Genomic DNA, 18,716 nt, shown 5'->3' with positions numbered 1-18,716 from the left:
CAGCCATAACAGGGCACCAGTTAAACCAAAAGGTCTGCTTACTTACATATTGTGGATGACAGAGCACTGCTGATGCAAGAATAATTTTCAGGACAAATCTTTTCTTTGTTTGCTTCACAAAATGTTCTCATATTTGTACCACAGGTTAAACATGTCAGAGGTGCCCCTGCAGATAGGAGAGAGGGTGGAGAAATTCAGTGTCACTTACACAGTCAGCACAATACTTGATGAATCGCGTGTGCATGCCCAGTTTTACCACTTTTTTCCCCAACTCTATGGTTTTGGTAGTGGTTTACTTTTAGGTAGACTGAGGCAGAGTAGATTACAAGTTGTAAGAACATAAGAAGAGCCATGCTGGATTACACCAAGGGCATTCTGTTTACACATTGGCCAACAAGTTGTCCATGGAAACTCACAAGCAGGACATGAGTGCGACATGTCCTTTCACCCATGTTCTCCACCAACTGGTGTACATAGGCATACTGCCTCTCATACTGGAGGTAGCATATAGCCATCAGGACTACCAGCCATTGATAGCCTTCATAAATTTGTCCAATCCCCATTTAAAGCCATCCAAATTGGTGGCCATCACTAGATGGAAAGCCTTCACACATTTAATTCTAATAACTTTTAGATCAATGTGATTCAATAATTTGAATAAAATAAGCATGAAGACCTCTCCCCTGTTTCATTTTGACCCCTTCATTCTTCCCATTTAGAGTTGCTATCATTGTGGGGGTGGGGAATACTGTCTGAAAGGTCCCTTAGCCTTTTAATGCAAACTCTCATAAGGCCTTTCACACATGACACTATGGCAAAAGCAGATTTGCCACAGAAGTACACTGAGCTCTGCCTATAGTGAAACAGCTCACCTCCACCCACCCAAAATTTGCCACACGACACTACTTGCGTGTGGCTATTGGGTTGGGCATTCCAGTGCTTTTTGAGTATTAGGGCTGAAATGATTTCATTGGAAACTTAAGAACTGCAGCTTGCTGTGCCAGTGGAAGTTCTTTTTATTCTCCTACCCATTTTATTGTTTAAACCAAAGGTACAGAACCTTTGTTTTTTTGCCCCAACGTGATGCATGTTGGGGCAAAAAAATCCCACCTTCAAGTATAACCTGATGGGATCTGACCTAGAGGCGACCAACCAAGAAAGAGATCTTGGGGTTGTGGTGGACAGCTCAATGAAAATGTCAACCCAGTGTACGGCTGCTGTACAAAAGGCAAACTCCATGTTAGGCATAATTAGAAAAGGAAATGAGAATAAAACTGCCAAAATCATACTGTCTTTATACAAATTCATGAATTGACCACACTTAGAATACTCTAGTTCTGGTCACCACAGCTAAAATAAAGATACTGTAGTACTGGAAAAAGTGCAGAAAAGGGCAACTAAAATTATCAAGGGGCTATAGCATCTCCCCTGTGAGGGAAGGTTACAACAGTTGGGCTTGTTTAGTTTGGGAAAAAGGAGGGTAAAGGGAGAAAGAGGTCTACAAAAAAATGCATGGTGTGGAGAATGTGGATAGGGAGACATTTTCTTCCTCTCTCACAATACTAGAACCTGAGGTCATCCCATGAAGAGCTGATTGGTGGGAGATTCAGGACACAAAAAAGGACAGACTTCTTCACACAGCGCATAGTCAAACTATGGAATTTGCTACCTCAAGATGTAGTGATGGTTGCCAATTTGGATGACTTTAGAAGGGCGTTAGATAAATACCTGGAGGAAAAGGCAATCAATGGCTACTAGTCCTGATGGCTATGTGCTACCTCCAGTATCAGAGGTAGTATGCCTAGGTTCACAAGTTGTTGGGGGAAATGGGCGGGAGGGTGCTGTTGTGCTCATGTCCTGCTTGTGGGTTCTGGTCAACAGCTGGTTGGCCACTGTGTGAACAGAATGCTGGGCTAGATGGACCCTCGGTCGTATCCAGCATGGCTCTTCTTACATTCTTATGTTCAAACCTCCAGCCCACAAACCTAATCTAATCTACAGGGTGCCCTAATCCAGACCGCATGGCCTCTTGGGCTTCCACCTAAAGAATCCTGGGTACTGTAGTTCCTGCTGGGTGGGCACATCCCTAGCTGCTCTCACAAATCTACTACTCCCAAGATTTCCCTGGAAGGAGGGAATAATTTTTACCCTGTGACAAATACACACCCCAGTATCCTGGTACATGTCAGACATTTCCTTCCCCTGCTCTAAACTCCTACAATTCCACTCTGTTAACCCACTAGACAGAGAAGTGCAGTGGCAACTCATGACCAACTGGCTTCTTACGTTTGAGCTAGGGATGTCAGAGAAATCTGAAACGGATTCAAATGACTTTGGATTTCTATAAATGTTACCTACAGAATCCACAGCAGACTGGCATCTTCAAGCCCCAAGGGCTGCATCTGGTGTCACCTAGGGGGCGTGGGGTTACACATGTGCAACACACTCTCACACACACACACACACCCCTCTGGCCGCTGTGATCTAGGGATTGCTGGGGAGATGTCAAAAAGTATGTGGGATCTTGCCAGCTTTGGAGGCTTCACAGGGAGTGGCTGAGGGCCATGCATTGTGAACCCCTGTTCCACTGTACTGGGCTATGGATGACTGTGCTGGAACGAAAGCTGAAATTCCCTTGATAACCCAAGCACTGTAGCTCTCTGTTCTGCTAGGCTCTTGTCCTCACTCTTGCCTTCCTCTCTTATGGACCGCAGTCCCTTGGTTATTTCCACCAAGTTCTAAGCCACTCCACTTAACTCGCACTCTTCTGAAAAGAAAAAAGAAAAACCCAACCAGCAGACCACTTTTCCAAGCTCTGAACTGGTGTCTATGAGAAGTCCTGTCCCACCTCCAAAATTTTCAGTCCAGATTCCCATACCCTCCTGCTCTTATTCACTATATTCTACTCCTTTCTCCCTTCAAAGAACCTACGCATTTCTCTGTCTCCCTGGTCTATCCCACTGCATATTCCCTTCCCAGAGATGATAAAAAGAACCCAGGTTGTCTGGTTCCTATGCACCTAGAGAAAGCAGAGCCAAGAAGATGCAGATGCTCAGGAGGAGTGTCTTCATGGTGGTGGAACAATCAAGAGACAAGGAGGACTTGGAGAAGAGCTGGATCAACCAGGGCAGCTGATAGAAGATGAGGGTCACTTGGGGTAATTTATAGGCCAAGAACTGGAGCCTGAGGAGGACAATTGGGAAAAACGGGTTCAGTGGAGTGGGGGGAGTGATGAGGCTACTTATATTCCCAGAAGAGCAAATTGATGAAATCATATTCAGGAGGTCCATGAAATTTTGCCAAATGCTTCTTCCAGGCCCTCCAAGACTAGATGAGGGGGAAATGTATTAAAGTAGTTAAGATCCCTTTCTGGGACTCCATGAAACTTCACCTGTTGCCCTTCCAGTCTGTCCCAAGGCTAATTTCACAGCAATTAATGTGGCAAAATATGTCCTCAGCCAAGCACAAAGTGAACCAAAATTGGAACATGACAAAACCATTCTTCCCAGCAATTTGGTGATAATTGTATCCCTGGAGCCAGGCTACTTTGAGTGTTGTGTTTTGTAGTTTTTCAGTGTTAAGAATTGTTAAAGTATATGCCCCAATAACCAAGAATTAACAGCACCAGTAGAAACCATCATTACTGAGTTCAACTGAAAGTTTTGCAGAACAAATGTGTTCTTTATTCATTGAAAGTATTTTTATGCCACTCCTCAGCCAAAAACCTTCCCAGAGCAGCTTTCAAAGTTCCTGCCTGCAGGCTTACAATCTAAAAAGACACATCATACAAGCAATTGAGAGAGAGAGAGAGAGAGAGAGAAATGATACCAAGAGTGGCAGTTTGGAATGCTGGGAGGTAATAATTCCTAAGAAGAAAAAACAGAGGTATGAGTGATAAAAAGCTTATGAATTGTTCTCCAGTATGAGGCCATATGGTCTAAGAGTTCTAAGTCTGTAGATCCAGAAAGTTTCCCTTCTGTCAAGCATGTCAGTGTCTTTTGTTTGTTCAGCTGGAAACAAGTGTAAATATGAGAGACTGGTCACGTTCACAAAACACGACACGGGTGACGAGCTACGCACTGTTGTTTGTTTCACGAACAACCAACAGTGTGCGGTTGGTGCACCTGACAGACGACCGTGGTTGGAATCAATTGTTCCCCCTCTCCTTTGACCTTGGTCATCCAGCTGGCTCTGCCTGGCAGGGGACTTGGTGGCAGAACCCATCTTCTCTGCTGCCAACTTCCCCATCCTTGCTCTAGTCATGATCCCAATTGTTGTTGGGACCGTGTGTGTGTGTGTGTGCGCGCACGTGCGTGCGTGCGTGCGTGCATGTGTAAAAACAGGGCCAGGAATTTTTTTTCTCATTTTCCCAGTCCCATGGAATTTCCACCTTTGGAAAAAAAAAATTTTATTGCTTTTTCACAGTTGTCCAACTGCAGCTATTCAAAATAAAGAGGCTGGCCTTGCCTGGAGCCACGTATGTTGCAGTTGTCAAACACACAAGGTAACAGTCAAGGCTACATATAGGCTTTTTTGACAGCCTTGCACAGTTGACAGGTGGGGAAATGGGGTATAGACCACCCCCTTAGCAGGGTTATGCTCAGGTTCAAGGGGTTGCCAGGAGCCAAGGGGGTGCCCTGATGACAATCCCCACTTCCAGCAACTCTTTTTCAGGGCGCCTGACATGACACGCCTTTTTTTGCTCCCAAATGCGCTAATACTGGAAGCAGTTACTGCATTTGGGAGAGAAAAAGGGGGTGGCATTCACTTTTATATAAAAAGGGGTGCTGATGACTCAGGGAGGGGTGGACTACAAGGGGGCACCCCCAAGAGTCAGGGCAACACTTTAAATCCTGGGGATCAGTCAGGTAAGCAGGTGATCTTGAGCATTTCGACAGGTGGGGAAAGTGCTCGAGGTCACCCACTTACCTGAGTGATCCCAGATGCTTCCCAGAATATGAAGAATCCCAACAAGATTACCACAGGACTGTACTTAAAAAAAAATTACTCTCAGTTTAAGAGGGCCAGTTGTGTGGGATTGTGTGCTGGAATAAAAACATGACATCCTAACACAGAATATCCTTTGATGCATCTGTTTTTTAAAAGCATAATTTTAATATGGTGTTTTAATCTTTTGATCCTTTTAGTCATAGAAGGTATAGTCATACCTTCTATATATCATATAGATATATACCTTCTATATATCTATATATTTTCTATGATTCTTCTATAGAATCATAGGGTTGGAAGGGGCCTATAAGACCATCAAGTCCAACCCCCTGCTCAATGCAGGACGCCTAATTCCCATCCAAGTACTAACCAGGGCTGACCCTGCTTAGCTTCTGAGATCAGACAAGATCCGGCGCAATCAGCCCTTTTACCTTTTATGTTCACTGCTCCAAAATTTGTGTTAGATATGGAGCAGTATGTAAATATTGTGAATAAATAAAATAAATAAATGTGATAATGGAATCTCCTAACTGCTTAGTCTGGCTGGACAATATGGGTCCCAATATTTGCCACACCCGCTTCTCCCTCAAAGGGAGTGCTGCAAGGTGGAGGCTCAGAAAAACTTGTTTTGCATGTATAGCTGAAATCTTCTTGCATGTGTGCTTAAAAAACAGTGGAGGCTGGTGGCTCCAATGTCAGTGGGATGGTGAATCCGCTCCAGATTTCAGTCCGAACCAGTCAGAACTCTAAAGGACCTATCCAAGATGCAAATACCATGTATACAGCCCATGTATCTGGCCTATGTATATGAAATGTGAAGCACCTTGTGTAGCTCATTTAGAGTTCTGACTGAAACATAGAACAGATTCACCACCCAACTGACATCAGAGCCACCAGCCTCCACTGTTAGAAAATATATAGCCAAATAGTAGTGCTGATAAGGATTACAAAATCCATTTGAGGTTTTCCAGTTTGCAAAAAGACGGCATATCAGGCCATGTATACTAGATGCTACAGGAAAGTGAGTACAGGGAAGTTTGTTAATTATCATCAGGCTGTTCCTTCCAGAACAATATGAGGTCTGCCCGTGCAGGAAAAAGCAATCACGTCACGATGCCCTGTACTATCACAAATTATATATTCCATTCCTGCGTTAGGAGTACCAATAAGAAGACAAGGCCTCATTTCAGGATCTAAATGTGCCCATTTATACACCAGTCCATTTTTCACAGGGAAAGACCTCCACTTAGGTTCATGTCCCAGGTTTATAGCCCTCGTTTGCAACCATGATGCAAGAAATGCAGTCCCTCTTGGAATCATCAGCGACCGAGGGCTCTCTTTTCACACTGTACTCTTGTCGTCCACAGGAGCAGGCTGTGGATAGTGGTTGGATGTGGAACCTCAATTTTGTCTGGCAGGGAATAATTGTAGGCATGCCGTGTCTTATACCGATCATCTGGAAACCCAGGCTGGATGTGACCGTGCATCAATGAAAATCTCATGACCATCTCTGGGGAAAATAGCAGGTCTACGCAAAGGTAAGTATATCTTCTACAGGTTCCGAGACTTAATTCAGAATGCCTGTGTAACTTCTACCATGTTTCCCTCCTAATGAGATCGATACACTGTCAAAGAATATACTCTTCTGATATCATTTATTTAAAAGCATAACTATTAAAGCAATTAGGGTGCAATCCTATGTGCCCTGCTGGCAGCCTCCAAACTTGGAGGCTACCGAGTATCCAATGCAGGGCGAGAGGACAGCAGAAGCTCTGTGCCCCAACCACCCTGCATTACTGCTATGGGAGATTTTGCCCAGGTAGTGGCAGCTACTCAGAGGGGGAGGGACAGAGGCTCGGTTATGTCATGTCACAGCCACCCCAGCCTCCTTCCCTCCCCACCCCTGGGAACCCCCCCCTTTTCCCCATCTCCGCACTCCGTTTCCTGAGCACAGAGAGGTAGCTGCCATGGTTCTCTCCGCGTCGGCTACGAGGGGAGCCTGCAGGGAGGCGTGGGCGGAAAGTGCGGTTTCCTGGCTCTGAGGTCAAACTCTGTCTCCAAACTCAGAGCCAGGAAACCAAACTATCCTATCCCCCCACCCTGATGCTATCTGGGGGGCATAGGATTGCTCTCTTAATATTAAAAGTCCCACTGCCAAAAGATGGCATTAGCATACAATAGAAAATCAGAAACTGAGCCAAAAAAACTCTTACCTAATTTGGGTTGCAGAGGAAGCAATATTCTGGTTAAACACAGAAGCTGCAGGTCAGTTGTAACAGCCTAAATAAATGATATAACCAATCTGGAAAATCTCCTTCATGGATATCAATTCTTAATCATTGTGATTCGGTATCTCTCAAACTTTATCAACTTTGTCTTGAGTTGAAAACAACATATTTGTTTTTCTAAGATAAACAAGGATTGTTGTTCAGTCGTTCAGTCGTGTCCGACTCTTCGTGACCCCATGGACCATAGTACGCCAGGCCTTCCTGTCCTGCGCTCTCTCCCGGAGCGTGCTCAAGTTCATATTCATTGCATCAGTGATGCTATCTAGCCATCTCATCCTCTGCCGTCCCCTTCTCCTTTTGCCTTCAGTCTTTCCCAGCATCAGGGTCTTTTCCAGGGAGTTTTCTCTTCGCATTAGGTGGCCAAAATATTGGAGCTTCAGCTTCAGTATCTGTCCTTCCAATGAGCACTCAGGGTTGATTTCCTTTAGGATGGACTGATTTGACCTCCTTGCAGTCCAGGGCACTCGTAAGAGTCTTCTCCAGCACCACAGTTCGAAAGCATCAATTCTTCGGCGCTCAGCCTTCCTTATAGTCCAGCTCTCACAGCCATACATTACTACTGGGAAAACCATAGCTTTGATTAGACGGACCTTTGTCGGCAAGGTGATGTCTCTGCTTCTTACTATGCTGTCTAGGTTGGCCATAGCTTTCCTCCCAAGGAGCAAGCGTCTTTTAATTTCATGGCTACAGTCACCGTCTGCGGTGATCTTGGAGCCCAAGAAAGTAAAATCTGTCACTGCTTCCATTTCTTCCCCTTCTATATGCCAGGAAGTGATGGGGCCAGATGCCATGATCTTCGTTTTTTTAATGTTGAGTTTCAAACCAGCTTTTGCACTCTCCTCTTTCACCCTCAACAAGAGGCTCTTGAGATCCTCTTCGCTTTCTGCCATTAGGGTGGTATCGTCTGCATATCGGAGGTTGTTGATAATTCTCCCGGCAATCTTAATTCCGACCTCTGATTCATCCAACCCAGCATTTCTCATGATGTACTCTGCATATAAGTTAAATAAGCAGGGTGACAATATGCAGCCTTGTAGTACTCCTTTCCCAATTTTGAACCAATCGGTTGTTCCATCTCTGGTTCTTACTGTTGCTTCTTGACCCTCGTACAGGTTTCTCAGGAGACAGGTAAGGTGGTCTGGTACTCCCATCACTTTAAGAATTTGCCACAGTTTGTTGTGATCCACACAATCAAAGGCTTTAGCGTAGTCAATGAAGCAGAAATAGACGTTTTTCTGGAATTCTCTTGCTTTCTCCATGATGCAGCGAATGTTGGCGATTTGATCTCTAGTTCCTCTGCCTCTTCGAAACCCAGCTTGTACTTCCGGTAGTTCTCGGTTCACATACTGCTGAAGCCTAGCTTGTAGGATTTTGAGCATCACCTTGCTGGCATGTGAAATGAGCGCAATTGTGCGGTAGTTTGAACACTCTTTGGCGTTGCCCTTCTTTGGAATTGGAATGTAAACTGACCTTTTCCAGTCTTGTGGCCACTGTTGAGTGTTCCAGATTTGTTGGCATATTGAATGCAGCACTTTAACAGCATCATCTTTTAGGATTTTAAATAGCTCGGCTGGAATACTGTCATCTCCGCTAGCTTTGTTGTTACTAATGCTTCCTAAGGCCCACTTGACTTCACTCTCGAGGATGTCCGGCTCAAGTTCAGTGACCACACTATCATGGCTATCAGGGACATTCAGATCTTTCCTGTATAGTTCTTCTGTGTATTCTTGCCACCTCTTCTTAATCTCATCTGCTTCTGTCAGGTCCCTGCCTTCTTTGTCCTTTATCATGCCCGTCTTTGCACAAAACGTTCCCTTGAGATCTCCAATTTTCTTGAAGAGATCTCTAGTCTTTCCCATTCTGTTGTTTTCCTCGATTTCTTTGCATTGTTCATTTAAGAAGGCCTTCTTGTCTCTCCTTGCTATTCTCTGGAACTCTGCATTCAGTTGGGTATATCTTCCCCTTTCTCCCTTGCTTTTCGCTTCCCTTCTTTCGTGAGCTACTTGTAAAGCCTCGTCAGACAGCCACTTTGCTTTCTTGCATTTCTTTTTCTTTGGGACGGATTTCGTTGCTGCCTCCTGAACAATGTTACGGACCTCCGTCCATAGTTCCTCAGGCACTCTGTCTATCAGGTCTAATCCCTGAAATCTATTCCTCACCTCCACTGTATATTCATCAGGGATATGATTTAGGTCATACCTGAACGGTTTAGTGGTTTTCCCGACGTTCTTCAATTTAAGCCGAAATTTTGCAAGAAGCAGCTCATGATCTGAGCCACAGTCAGCTCCAGGTCTTGTTTTTACTGACTGTATGGAGCTTCTCCATCTTTGGCTGCAAAGGACATAATCAATCTGATTTCGATATTGACCATCTGGTGACGTCCATGTGTAGAGTCGCCTCTTGTGCTGTTGGAAAAGAGTGTTTGCTATGATCAGCATGTTCTCTTGGCAAAACTCTATTAGCTTTTGTCCTGCTTCATTTTGTACACCAAGGCCATGCCTGCCTGTTATCCCGGTGATTTCTTGACTTCCTACTTTAGCATTCCAATCCCCTATGATGAAGAGGACATCTTTTTTTGGTGTTAGTTCTAGAAGGTGTTGTAGGTCTTCATAGAACCAATCAACCTCAGCTTCTTCGGCCTCAGTGGTTGGGGCATAGACTTGAATTACTGTGATGTTGAATGGTTTGCCTTGGATTCGTACTGAGATCATTCTATCATTTTTAAGATTGTACCCCAGTACTGCTTTTCCCACCCTTTTGTTGACTATGAGTGCTACTCCATTTCTTCTAAGGGATTCTTGCCCACAATAGTAGATATGATGGTCACCTGAATTAAATTCGCCCATGCCTGTCCATTTTAGTTCGCTGATTCCCAAGATGTCGATGTTCAATCTTGCCATCTCATGTTTGACCACCTCCAGCTTACCTTGATTCATTGATCTGACATTCCAGGTTCCTAAACAATATTGTTCTTTACAGCATCGGATTTTCTTTTCACCACCAGACGCATCCACAGCTGAGTGTCCTTTCGGGTTTGGCCCAGCCGCTTCACTCTTTCTGGCGCTACTTGGAAATACCCTCTGCTCTTCCCCAGTAGCATATTGGACACCTTCCGACCTGAGGGGCTCATCTTCCGGCGTCATCTCTTTTAGCCTTGTGATACGTTCCATGGGGTTTTCTTGGCAAGAATACTGGAGTGGGTTGCCATTTCCTTCTCCAGTGGACCACATTTTGTCAGAACTCTCTGCCATGACCTGTCCGTCTTGGGTGGCCCTGCACGGCATAGCTTATGGCTTCACTGAGTTACGCAAGCCCCTTCGCCACAACAAGGCAGTGATCCATGAAGGGGAAACAAGGATTGCCCCTTATTTATTTATTGGTTGGTTGGTTGGTTGGTTGGTTAGTTTGTGACACCAAGAATGCCAACAACATAATCACCATCTACAGTTTCCAACATTACAGCACTCTTGAGGACACCGCAACAACCAGAAAAGGAAAAAAGAAAGTATAAAAGGAAAAGAGAAGGCAAAAGATGAAAGAACAGGAAAACAAAGGGAACAAGAAAAAGTATTAAGAGAAAAGAAGAAAAGAAAAATAAAGTTACATATTACAGATAAACTTCAAATATCACTCTACTTAAAAGATTATACCATTGCCAATATTACAATTCAGTACAGCCTAGGTCATCCATCTTATTTCAATAACATAGATTTATAGCAAAGAAACATGCTATGAATTTTCCCCTAGCCATAAAATGCTTTTCCGCTAATATATAATGATAAAGCTAAAATCAACCAACCAGGAATATTACTAATCATAGTCTCAAAATAATAATAATAATAATAATAATAATAATAATAATAATAATAATAATACTCATAATAATAAAAAAGAAAATTATTAAGGATAAAAGAGAAAACAAAATCAACAACAACCACTAATATATTTTATACTATCTATATTTTAGATAGTATTACATATATATATATATATATATATATATATATATGAGTGTGTACATTTCTATACACCCACAAACCAAAGTTTTATATACAGTATATCATGTCTATTATATATAAATAAAAAAAGGAGTTAAGAGAAAATGGAAGAAGAAAAAAACGGATATATGTAAGCAATCATCTCTGGCATACTGCCCGGATCTTATAACCCAAACAAACCGACAGGCGACAATTGTTTGTGCATTCCCAGCTCATGGGACTGAAAAAGATGTCTCCCATGCTTTACCAACAAGCCAAGCCTCCACCATTTCATGATTTAAAAATTTTTTCATCCGTCGTTCAACGAGGACGCAAAATGTGGCAGGTGTCTAGCCATGAATGCAGGGCGGCTGAAGCGCGGAGGGCATGATCCCCTCCGTGCTTCCCCTGCCCTGCATTGGATAGGTGGTCACCTCTGAGTTTGGAGGCGGCCACCTATCCCGATAGGATTGCACCCTCCAACACTTAGAAGACACCTCAAGCCTACGCTTGTCAATGATAGGAGCTCTGCATCATCCGCGTATAGGAGAATTTGCAGGGGTCTATTTGCCAATTTGGGGGAATGTGAGTTTATCCTTTTCAGAGTCTGAACCAATGAATTAATATAAAAATTAAACCAAATGGGGGCCAAGATACACCCCTGTCTTACTCCATTATGAGTGGGTATTAACCCTGTTAAATGGCGACTCGGCTACATCTGATCTTCAGGTAAGTATTTTCATACAGACTCTGCATAAGTATGAGCAGCCTCCTGTCAATATGAGTGGCCTCAAACTTTTCCCATAGCTTGTTTCTAGGGATTAAGTTAAAGGCAGATTTAAAATCAATAAATGCAACATGCAGCCCCTCTTTAGTTGCTGATGCACACTTTTCGGCAATATGCTGAAGGACGAATCCTTGGTCGACTGCAGATCGCCCCGCTCTGAATCCCGCTTGCTCATCTTTAAAGATGTTTTCTTGTTCTAGCCAGTCTAACAGTTTCTCTTGTAGATGGGAGGCATACAGTTTGCTGGTTATACTCAGTAAACAATCGGTCTATAATTTGCTTGATCAGATCTTTCGCCTTTTTTATAGATTGGGATAATTATAGCTAGGCCCCAATCCTGAGGGATGTATGCTGTATCATCAATACATGTAAACAGAGTTGCTAATATAGGAGCCCACCGATCTATATTGGCTTTTATTAATTCAGGAGGAATGTTATCGCTCCCGGAAGCTTTGCCTGGCTTTAATTTAGAAACAAGATGTCGAATTTCTTGAGAAGTAACCTGGGGCCATTTTGGTAAGTTATTTCTTTTTTTTCTTTTTTTCATTTCATCTCTATACCACCCAATAGCCAAAGCTCTCTGGGCAGTTCACAAAAATTAAAACCAAGTTATAATAAATAATTATTTATGTTGATCTTAGGTGATTGTTGGTAATTTCGTCCAGGTGCAAAAATGGCACTGAAATGCACTTCCCAAGAGTTTGAAGAGATGAAATAGTCCATAACTACTGTTGCTTTTGGCCAGGCACTCGAAACCACTCACCAAAAAGTTGCAGAGTCTTTCTCTCTTGCTGCATTTATCAGAATTTGCCATGTAATTTTCGTAGCCTGCCTCTTTCTTGTTTTAATTAAGGCTTTATACGTTCTCTTCAATATAAACCATTCAGGAGGTAATGTTAACAAATTTTGCTCTCTGTACAGCTGATATTTTTCCAGTAGAAATGTTTTCATTGTAATACATTCATGATCAAACCAGTATTTTTTTTTTTGTATACAGTTTTAATGGAATATTTGGTTTTAAATGGGTTTGCAGAAGCAAAATTATGTCCTGAAACAAGGAAAAAACTGTTGATGGTGTATCCGCAATTAACAGTGCTGCTTGGCACTGAAGGTTACCTTCAGAGTACAGTATATCTGTAATATTTTGGCTTAATGGTTTTGTCCATTGTACTCATGTAAATCTCTTCTCAGCCTCTAAGTTTAGCATCCGTATACAATCTATATGGGCATCCTGAGTGTCGAGTTTTAGAGTCAAAACTAGAGGCAGATGGTCGCTCTCAAGGCGTTGACTCACACTGCAACTGGATATAGCATTTAGCAAGTCATACAAAGCAATCAATTGTGGAGGCCCCCACTCCCGAAAGGAATGTAAATTCACCATTTCAATCACCTTCAATACTCCCATTCAAAACCACCAAATCAAATCTGTTTCCCAGTTGCATTAAACAGAGGCCAGCATGGATGCAGCCCTTGTCTTTTGACTGCCTAACTGGTATAACATGGGCCTGCTCTTGTTCAGGTGGATTTTTGTGAAAATGAAAGTACAGCATAGAGTCCGTTTGTCCTATTCTAGTGTTAAAATCTCCTGCCATGATAATACAAGATCCAGGATACAGAGTTGTTAATTCAGAGATATACTCTTCTAATTTTAACCAGTTATTCTTCATCTGTTGTTTATGGTTCTTGGGGGGAAAATATACTTTGATTATCAATAAGCTGATTGACTTAAAATTAATAACCAGGGCAGTCGCTACCTGTAATAATGAGGCAGGACTAACAATATTTACCCTAATACTAGTCGAAACCAGCACAGCCAAGCCTCCTTTTGAGCATTCCCCCTCCCCCAAGGCTAAGTTCTACATCTAAAGAATATGCAGAAAAGCCATTCATAACCAGACTCTCTCTGCCCGCCCGTCTCTTGTAACAGTACAATATCATGCTTATTTAAGAAATCTTGAAATGTAGAGTCCTTGGCTTTATATTACCAACCTGCTGTATTCTGTGACAAAAGCATCAGTATTTGTTTTTGTTGGCATGAATTTTGATACATTTTTGTCATGTCCTGATGGGTAAAGACTCTGCACCCACTGAAGATCTCGAATGATTTTGAACCACTTTCTCATCTTGTGGAGCTTTATTTTGAGTTACATGGTTCATTATTTGGCCATACTGCTCATCTGCATTATATGTTGTGTGGTCTAAATCTCTCTGCTGCTTAGTGTATTTTTGAAGAGCCTTATCATCAGTTCCCACTGGTTCTTCCAGATATATGATGTTTTTCTACATCAAGGCTTGGTCTCCTGACACTTGAAATTACCCTGGTTGTTTGCTTTATTTGACAATCAGCAAAGACAGTTTGTTTCATTGGCAAGCCTATTTCGTTTTCCTCTAAGAGTCTCATAGCAAGCCAAGAGATGGGCTCTTTTCCTTTACCGTTATCAGTTTTTGTCGGATAGGTTACAATGCTCCTAATCTGCCTCCCATTTAATAATGGGTTAAGTTCTGCTATAGTTGTTACTTTTTCACCAAAAGTGTGCTACGTAGATGTCTCTAAGTCATCTTGCCTTTCCCATTTGGGGCATTCTATGTCTTTAGATGAGATGGAAATATCCAATCCAGTGAGAGCCAGTGTGGTGTAGTGGCTAGAGGGTTGGACTGGGAGTCAGAAGATCTGGATTCTAGTCACTACTCAGCCATGGAAGCTCACTGGGTGACTTTGGGCCAGTCACAGACTCTCAGTCCAACCCACCTCACAGGGTTGTTGTGAGGATAAACTGGAGGAGGAGGAGAACTAAGTATGCTACCCTGGGTTCCTTAAAGAGGAAAAAAAGGCAGGATATAAATGTAATAAATAAATAAATCTTTTATTTTAGGCAAGCTTTCAGCTCTCCTCGTTTGAATACTTGCTAAGTGTGACTTTAATAGGTCTAGTCTTAGCATTATTGCATCTTGTGCCTGAGAAGGTAATGCGAAAAAGGAATTCGTTAACATTTTTTCTTCCTTCACAAAATATATCTTTTCAGTTTGGGGAAGTTTCTTTCATTCAGCCTTGCTTGGATCATCATTTTGACTACGGTTAGATGCTTCATTTAGAGAATCAAGATCAACTAGATTTCTTGAACAATTATTCTCCATTGTTGATGTGCTTTTTAACTCTGTTTTACTTTCAGTCACCAGTGCCTGGGGTGGCATAGTATTCCCAAATAATCTTGAGACTGTAATTCTGCATTCAGATAGAATGGTTCTATAGGCATAGACAATGCTAGCTAGATTTTGGTCAGCAAAGGTACCCATGGCACGAGCACAGATATGGTTATAAAAAGTATACTCCACATATCTTATGTCTGCTATAGTAAGCAGACCCTGACTTATTGTACTAAGAATCTCTAGGAAATGTTGTTTTCATTCATACTGGGTTAATAAGGAAGTGCAGGGAATGCTGATCAAATTTGCAGATGACACAAAATTGGACGGGATAGCTAATACTTTGGAAGACAGAAACAAAATTCAAAGTGATCTGGATAGACTGGAGCGCTGGGCAGAAAACAACAGAATGACATTTAATAGGGATAAATGCCAAGTTCTGCACCTAGGAAAAAGAAACCAAATGCACAGTTACAAGATGGGGGATACGTGGCTCAACCACACTACAAGCGGGAAGGATCTTGGAGTTGTTGTCGATCACAAACTGAATATGAGCCAACAATGTGATGTGGCTGCAAAAAAGGCAAATGCTCTTTTGGGCTGCATTAATAGAAGCATAGCTTCCAAATCCCGGGAAGTACTAGTTTGCCTCTACTCAGCACTGGTTAGGCCTCCTCTGGAGTACTGTGTCCAGTTCTGGGCACCACACTTTAAGAAGGATGCAGACAAACTGGAGAGGGTTCAGAGGAGGGCAACAAAGATGATCAGGGGACTGGAAACAAAGCCCTGTGAAGAGAGACTGAAAGAACTGTGCATGTTTAGCCTTGAGAAGAGAAGAATGAGGGGAGATATGATAGTGCTCTTCAAGCACTTGAAAGGTTGTCACAGAGAGAAAGGCCAGGATCTCTTCTTGATCATCCCAGAGTGCAGGACACGGAATAATGGGCTCAAGTTACAGGAAGCCAGATTCCGGCTGAACATCAGGAAAAACTTCCTGACTGTAAGAGCAATACGACAATGGAACCAATGACCTAGGGAGGTGGTGGGCTCTCCCACACTGGAGGCCTTCAAGACGAGACTGGACAGCCATTTGTCAGGGATGCTCTGACTTGGATTCCTACATTGAGCAGGGTGTTGGACTCGATGGCCTTTTAGGCCCCTTCCAACCCTACAATTCTAAGATTCTATGATTCTATGATTCTAATAAGGCCATGGGTCTAGGATAATTATTCATTACCAGCTTTGGACGATTCAAAATCAGATTCCATTTTTTATTAGTAGTGGCCTTCTTTAAGGAAATTACTCCTTCAGATGGAATAATAGTCCAAGGATCATGTATATCCAAAATCTCACACTTAGCCTCCAGAGGTATTAATAAATTTTGGTGTGTAAGAAAATCAGTTTTAGTTTCCAGCATAGGTATATGCTTTACCTCAGGGTGTTTCTTGCTATTTGTTTTCTCCCTGAAGCTAAACTTAGCTTTCTTCCTAGGGCTTTCTCCGGTATTTTGGACATCTTTCTGTTTAGAGTCTTTATCTGGCAATTTAGGAGTATTCATTTTTTATTATCTATAATCTTTGCATTTAGGGTATTTTTTACTTTATATTCTTAGCTTCCTTTTTATAGTTTCAAATCCTTTTCATCACATCTTTTGTCCTACTCCACGTAGCCTTGGTAGTTTATTTATTTGAGAATTTAACTTAAGCATACTATTCACCAGTGCTGTTAAAATATTATTACTCACAGATACAGAGGATTTTATATGTTCCATCTCCTTCATCAGCAAATAGATCCAACCCTCGAGTGGCAATCGCTCCACACAAGATTTCTCTTTCTGTACACCAACCATGTTCTGATCTGCTTTCCCTTTATCTTGGGCCAATGCTTGCATTTGTCTGAAGATTGCATCATTTAACTGGTTGTTATCCATTGTGTTCGTCCTTTAAGGGATATCTGTTCAGCAAAAGCCAGCTCATTAGCAAGAGTTTTACATATGGGTTCCTCTGTTGGTATTTGAGTGTTCCCTTCATGAGCTATAGTCCAATCCAAAACAAAAATTGGGGAGTTTGAGACCACCGCCTCAGCTCCACCAGCACACTCTTTATTTTCAAAATATTGGGTAACCTTTGCTTGTTTTTTGCGTTTACTCACAAAGAGGTCACCAGCAGCAGGTGTAATTCCCAAGGCTTTGTAATCATTCCTGGTAAGCACCATATTGCTTTTTTTAAATTCCAGATATATACTCCTAGACAATAAATGCAAGCATTCAAACAGTTCAAATAATTAGTAATAGAATTAAATGCTTTCTTACTTCTTGTCATTATTCATCCTCCCCCTGTCGTGGGTGGTTAACTCCCTTTTACTCGCATATTTATTATTTATTATTCAATTTATTAATCACCCATCTGGCTGGTCACCCAGCCACTCTGGTTGTAAACACCATTTGTTTTCAAAAAATAGTATTTGAAGAGCGCTGTAAGCGATACAAGTTATTCAGAAACTGTTCAGAGAGCCTCTCAAAAATACTGGGGTTGACAGAAGCAGACAAATCAGTCAAATTAAAACAAACTAAAGTTAGGCTGAAGAGCTCTAAGCTGAAACAACCTCGCTTGGTCCCCAATGGGATATTTACAATAACTGGAAAATTATTTGCGTTTTTTTCCAGTCCCACATGGCTGTCTTTCAGTAATATCTTTACAAAACAGATAGCCGTGGTCAGTGCATTCCCCCCAAATTAAAAATCCTTGCTTGTCACCTTTCAAAGTAACTATATTAAAAGGAGGGTCAGCAGCAACTGATCATTACAAAGAATCCTTGTCTGTGGATTAGCTTGAATCGCCGGCGGAGAAGCAAAGAACAAATGCGACAGTATTTGTTTTATACACTTCATCTGAAACAACATTAATTGCAGAGCTTTTCCAACTTCTTTCTTTCTTTCTTTCTTTCTTTCTTTCTTTCAGGGGAGAGCAGCAAAGGCTTTCCATTTCATAGAAGACTAAGCTGTTTGCCTGCAGCTCACAGCAGAACTCCCGAATCTGGATCTCCCGAATCTGGATCTCCATTCTTTCCATCCATCCTGTTCTACTTCTCCATAGGCAAACCAACCCACCTACGCACTTTCTAATGCGCAAATCTTGCTTTTATTTCTAACTTTTCTTCAGTAGGGGAGAGAGCAAAGGGGATGCTTGCAGTATCAAAAGGGGACCAACGGGGTTCGTTAGCTCATGGAGGGAAATTAACCAGCTTGTGACACTGTCTTTCTGCTGCACCCTAGGCAAACAAACCCAGTGACTAACTTGCTTTTCTTTCCCAATTTTTCTTGCAGGAGCCGAGCAGCGGAAAGCAGGAAATCTCCCACCCAACCTAAACACAGAAGCAAATCCAATCCAGGAAGCCAATGGCACAAAAGCAAATCCAGCCCAGAGTCCAAACCCACCAACATTGAAGGGCTGCTCACCTCTGCCACTCAGCCAAGCCTGGGTGGAGGGAAGAAACCACAATCGAACAAGACAAGCAAAGAGAGACAGTGAGGAAGAAGCTGCCTCCACACTCTTTCTCCCACCACTGTGC

At 42.4% G+C, this 18,716-nt stretch overlaps 1 protein-coding gene across 2 annotated transcripts in view; it reads right to left on the bottom strand.

Moving 5' to 3' along the window:
* The window catches only part of LOC146337711 (phospholipase A2 inhibitor and Ly6/PLAUR domain-containing protein-like), a 29,300-nt gene extending 10,584 nt beyond the window's left edge, over positions 1–18,716 (bottom strand). Inside the window, exons 1-4 of one of the 2 annotated variants that reach the window (XM_084815167.1) lie at positions 18,604–18,716; positions 16,891–17,099; positions 3,020–3,183; positions 47–166 (exon numbers count right to left, since the gene is read on the bottom strand). In XM_084815167.1, coding sequence (XP_084671293.1) covers positions 47–166; positions 3,020–3,071 — 172 coding nt within the window. In that variant the 5' untranslated portion in view covers positions 3,072–3,183; positions 16,891–17,099; positions 18,604–18,716. The remainder of the gene's footprint in view (positions 1–46; positions 167–3,019; positions 3,184–16,890; positions 17,100–18,603) is intronic. The other variant, XM_084815166.1, reaches the window with a different exon arrangement.

Source organism: Heloderma suspectum, chromosome 10 (assembly GCF_057233095.1).
Source record: "Heloderma suspectum isolate Gila_16-S chromosome 10, 16-S_ref, whole genome shotgun sequence".
Classification (NCBI taxonomy): domain Eukaryota; kingdom Metazoa; phylum Chordata; class Lepidosauria; order Squamata; family Helodermatidae; genus Heloderma; species Heloderma suspectum.
The sequence above is the reverse complement of the archived record's forward strand: the minus strand, read 5'-3'. Positions and strand labels throughout refer to the sequence as shown.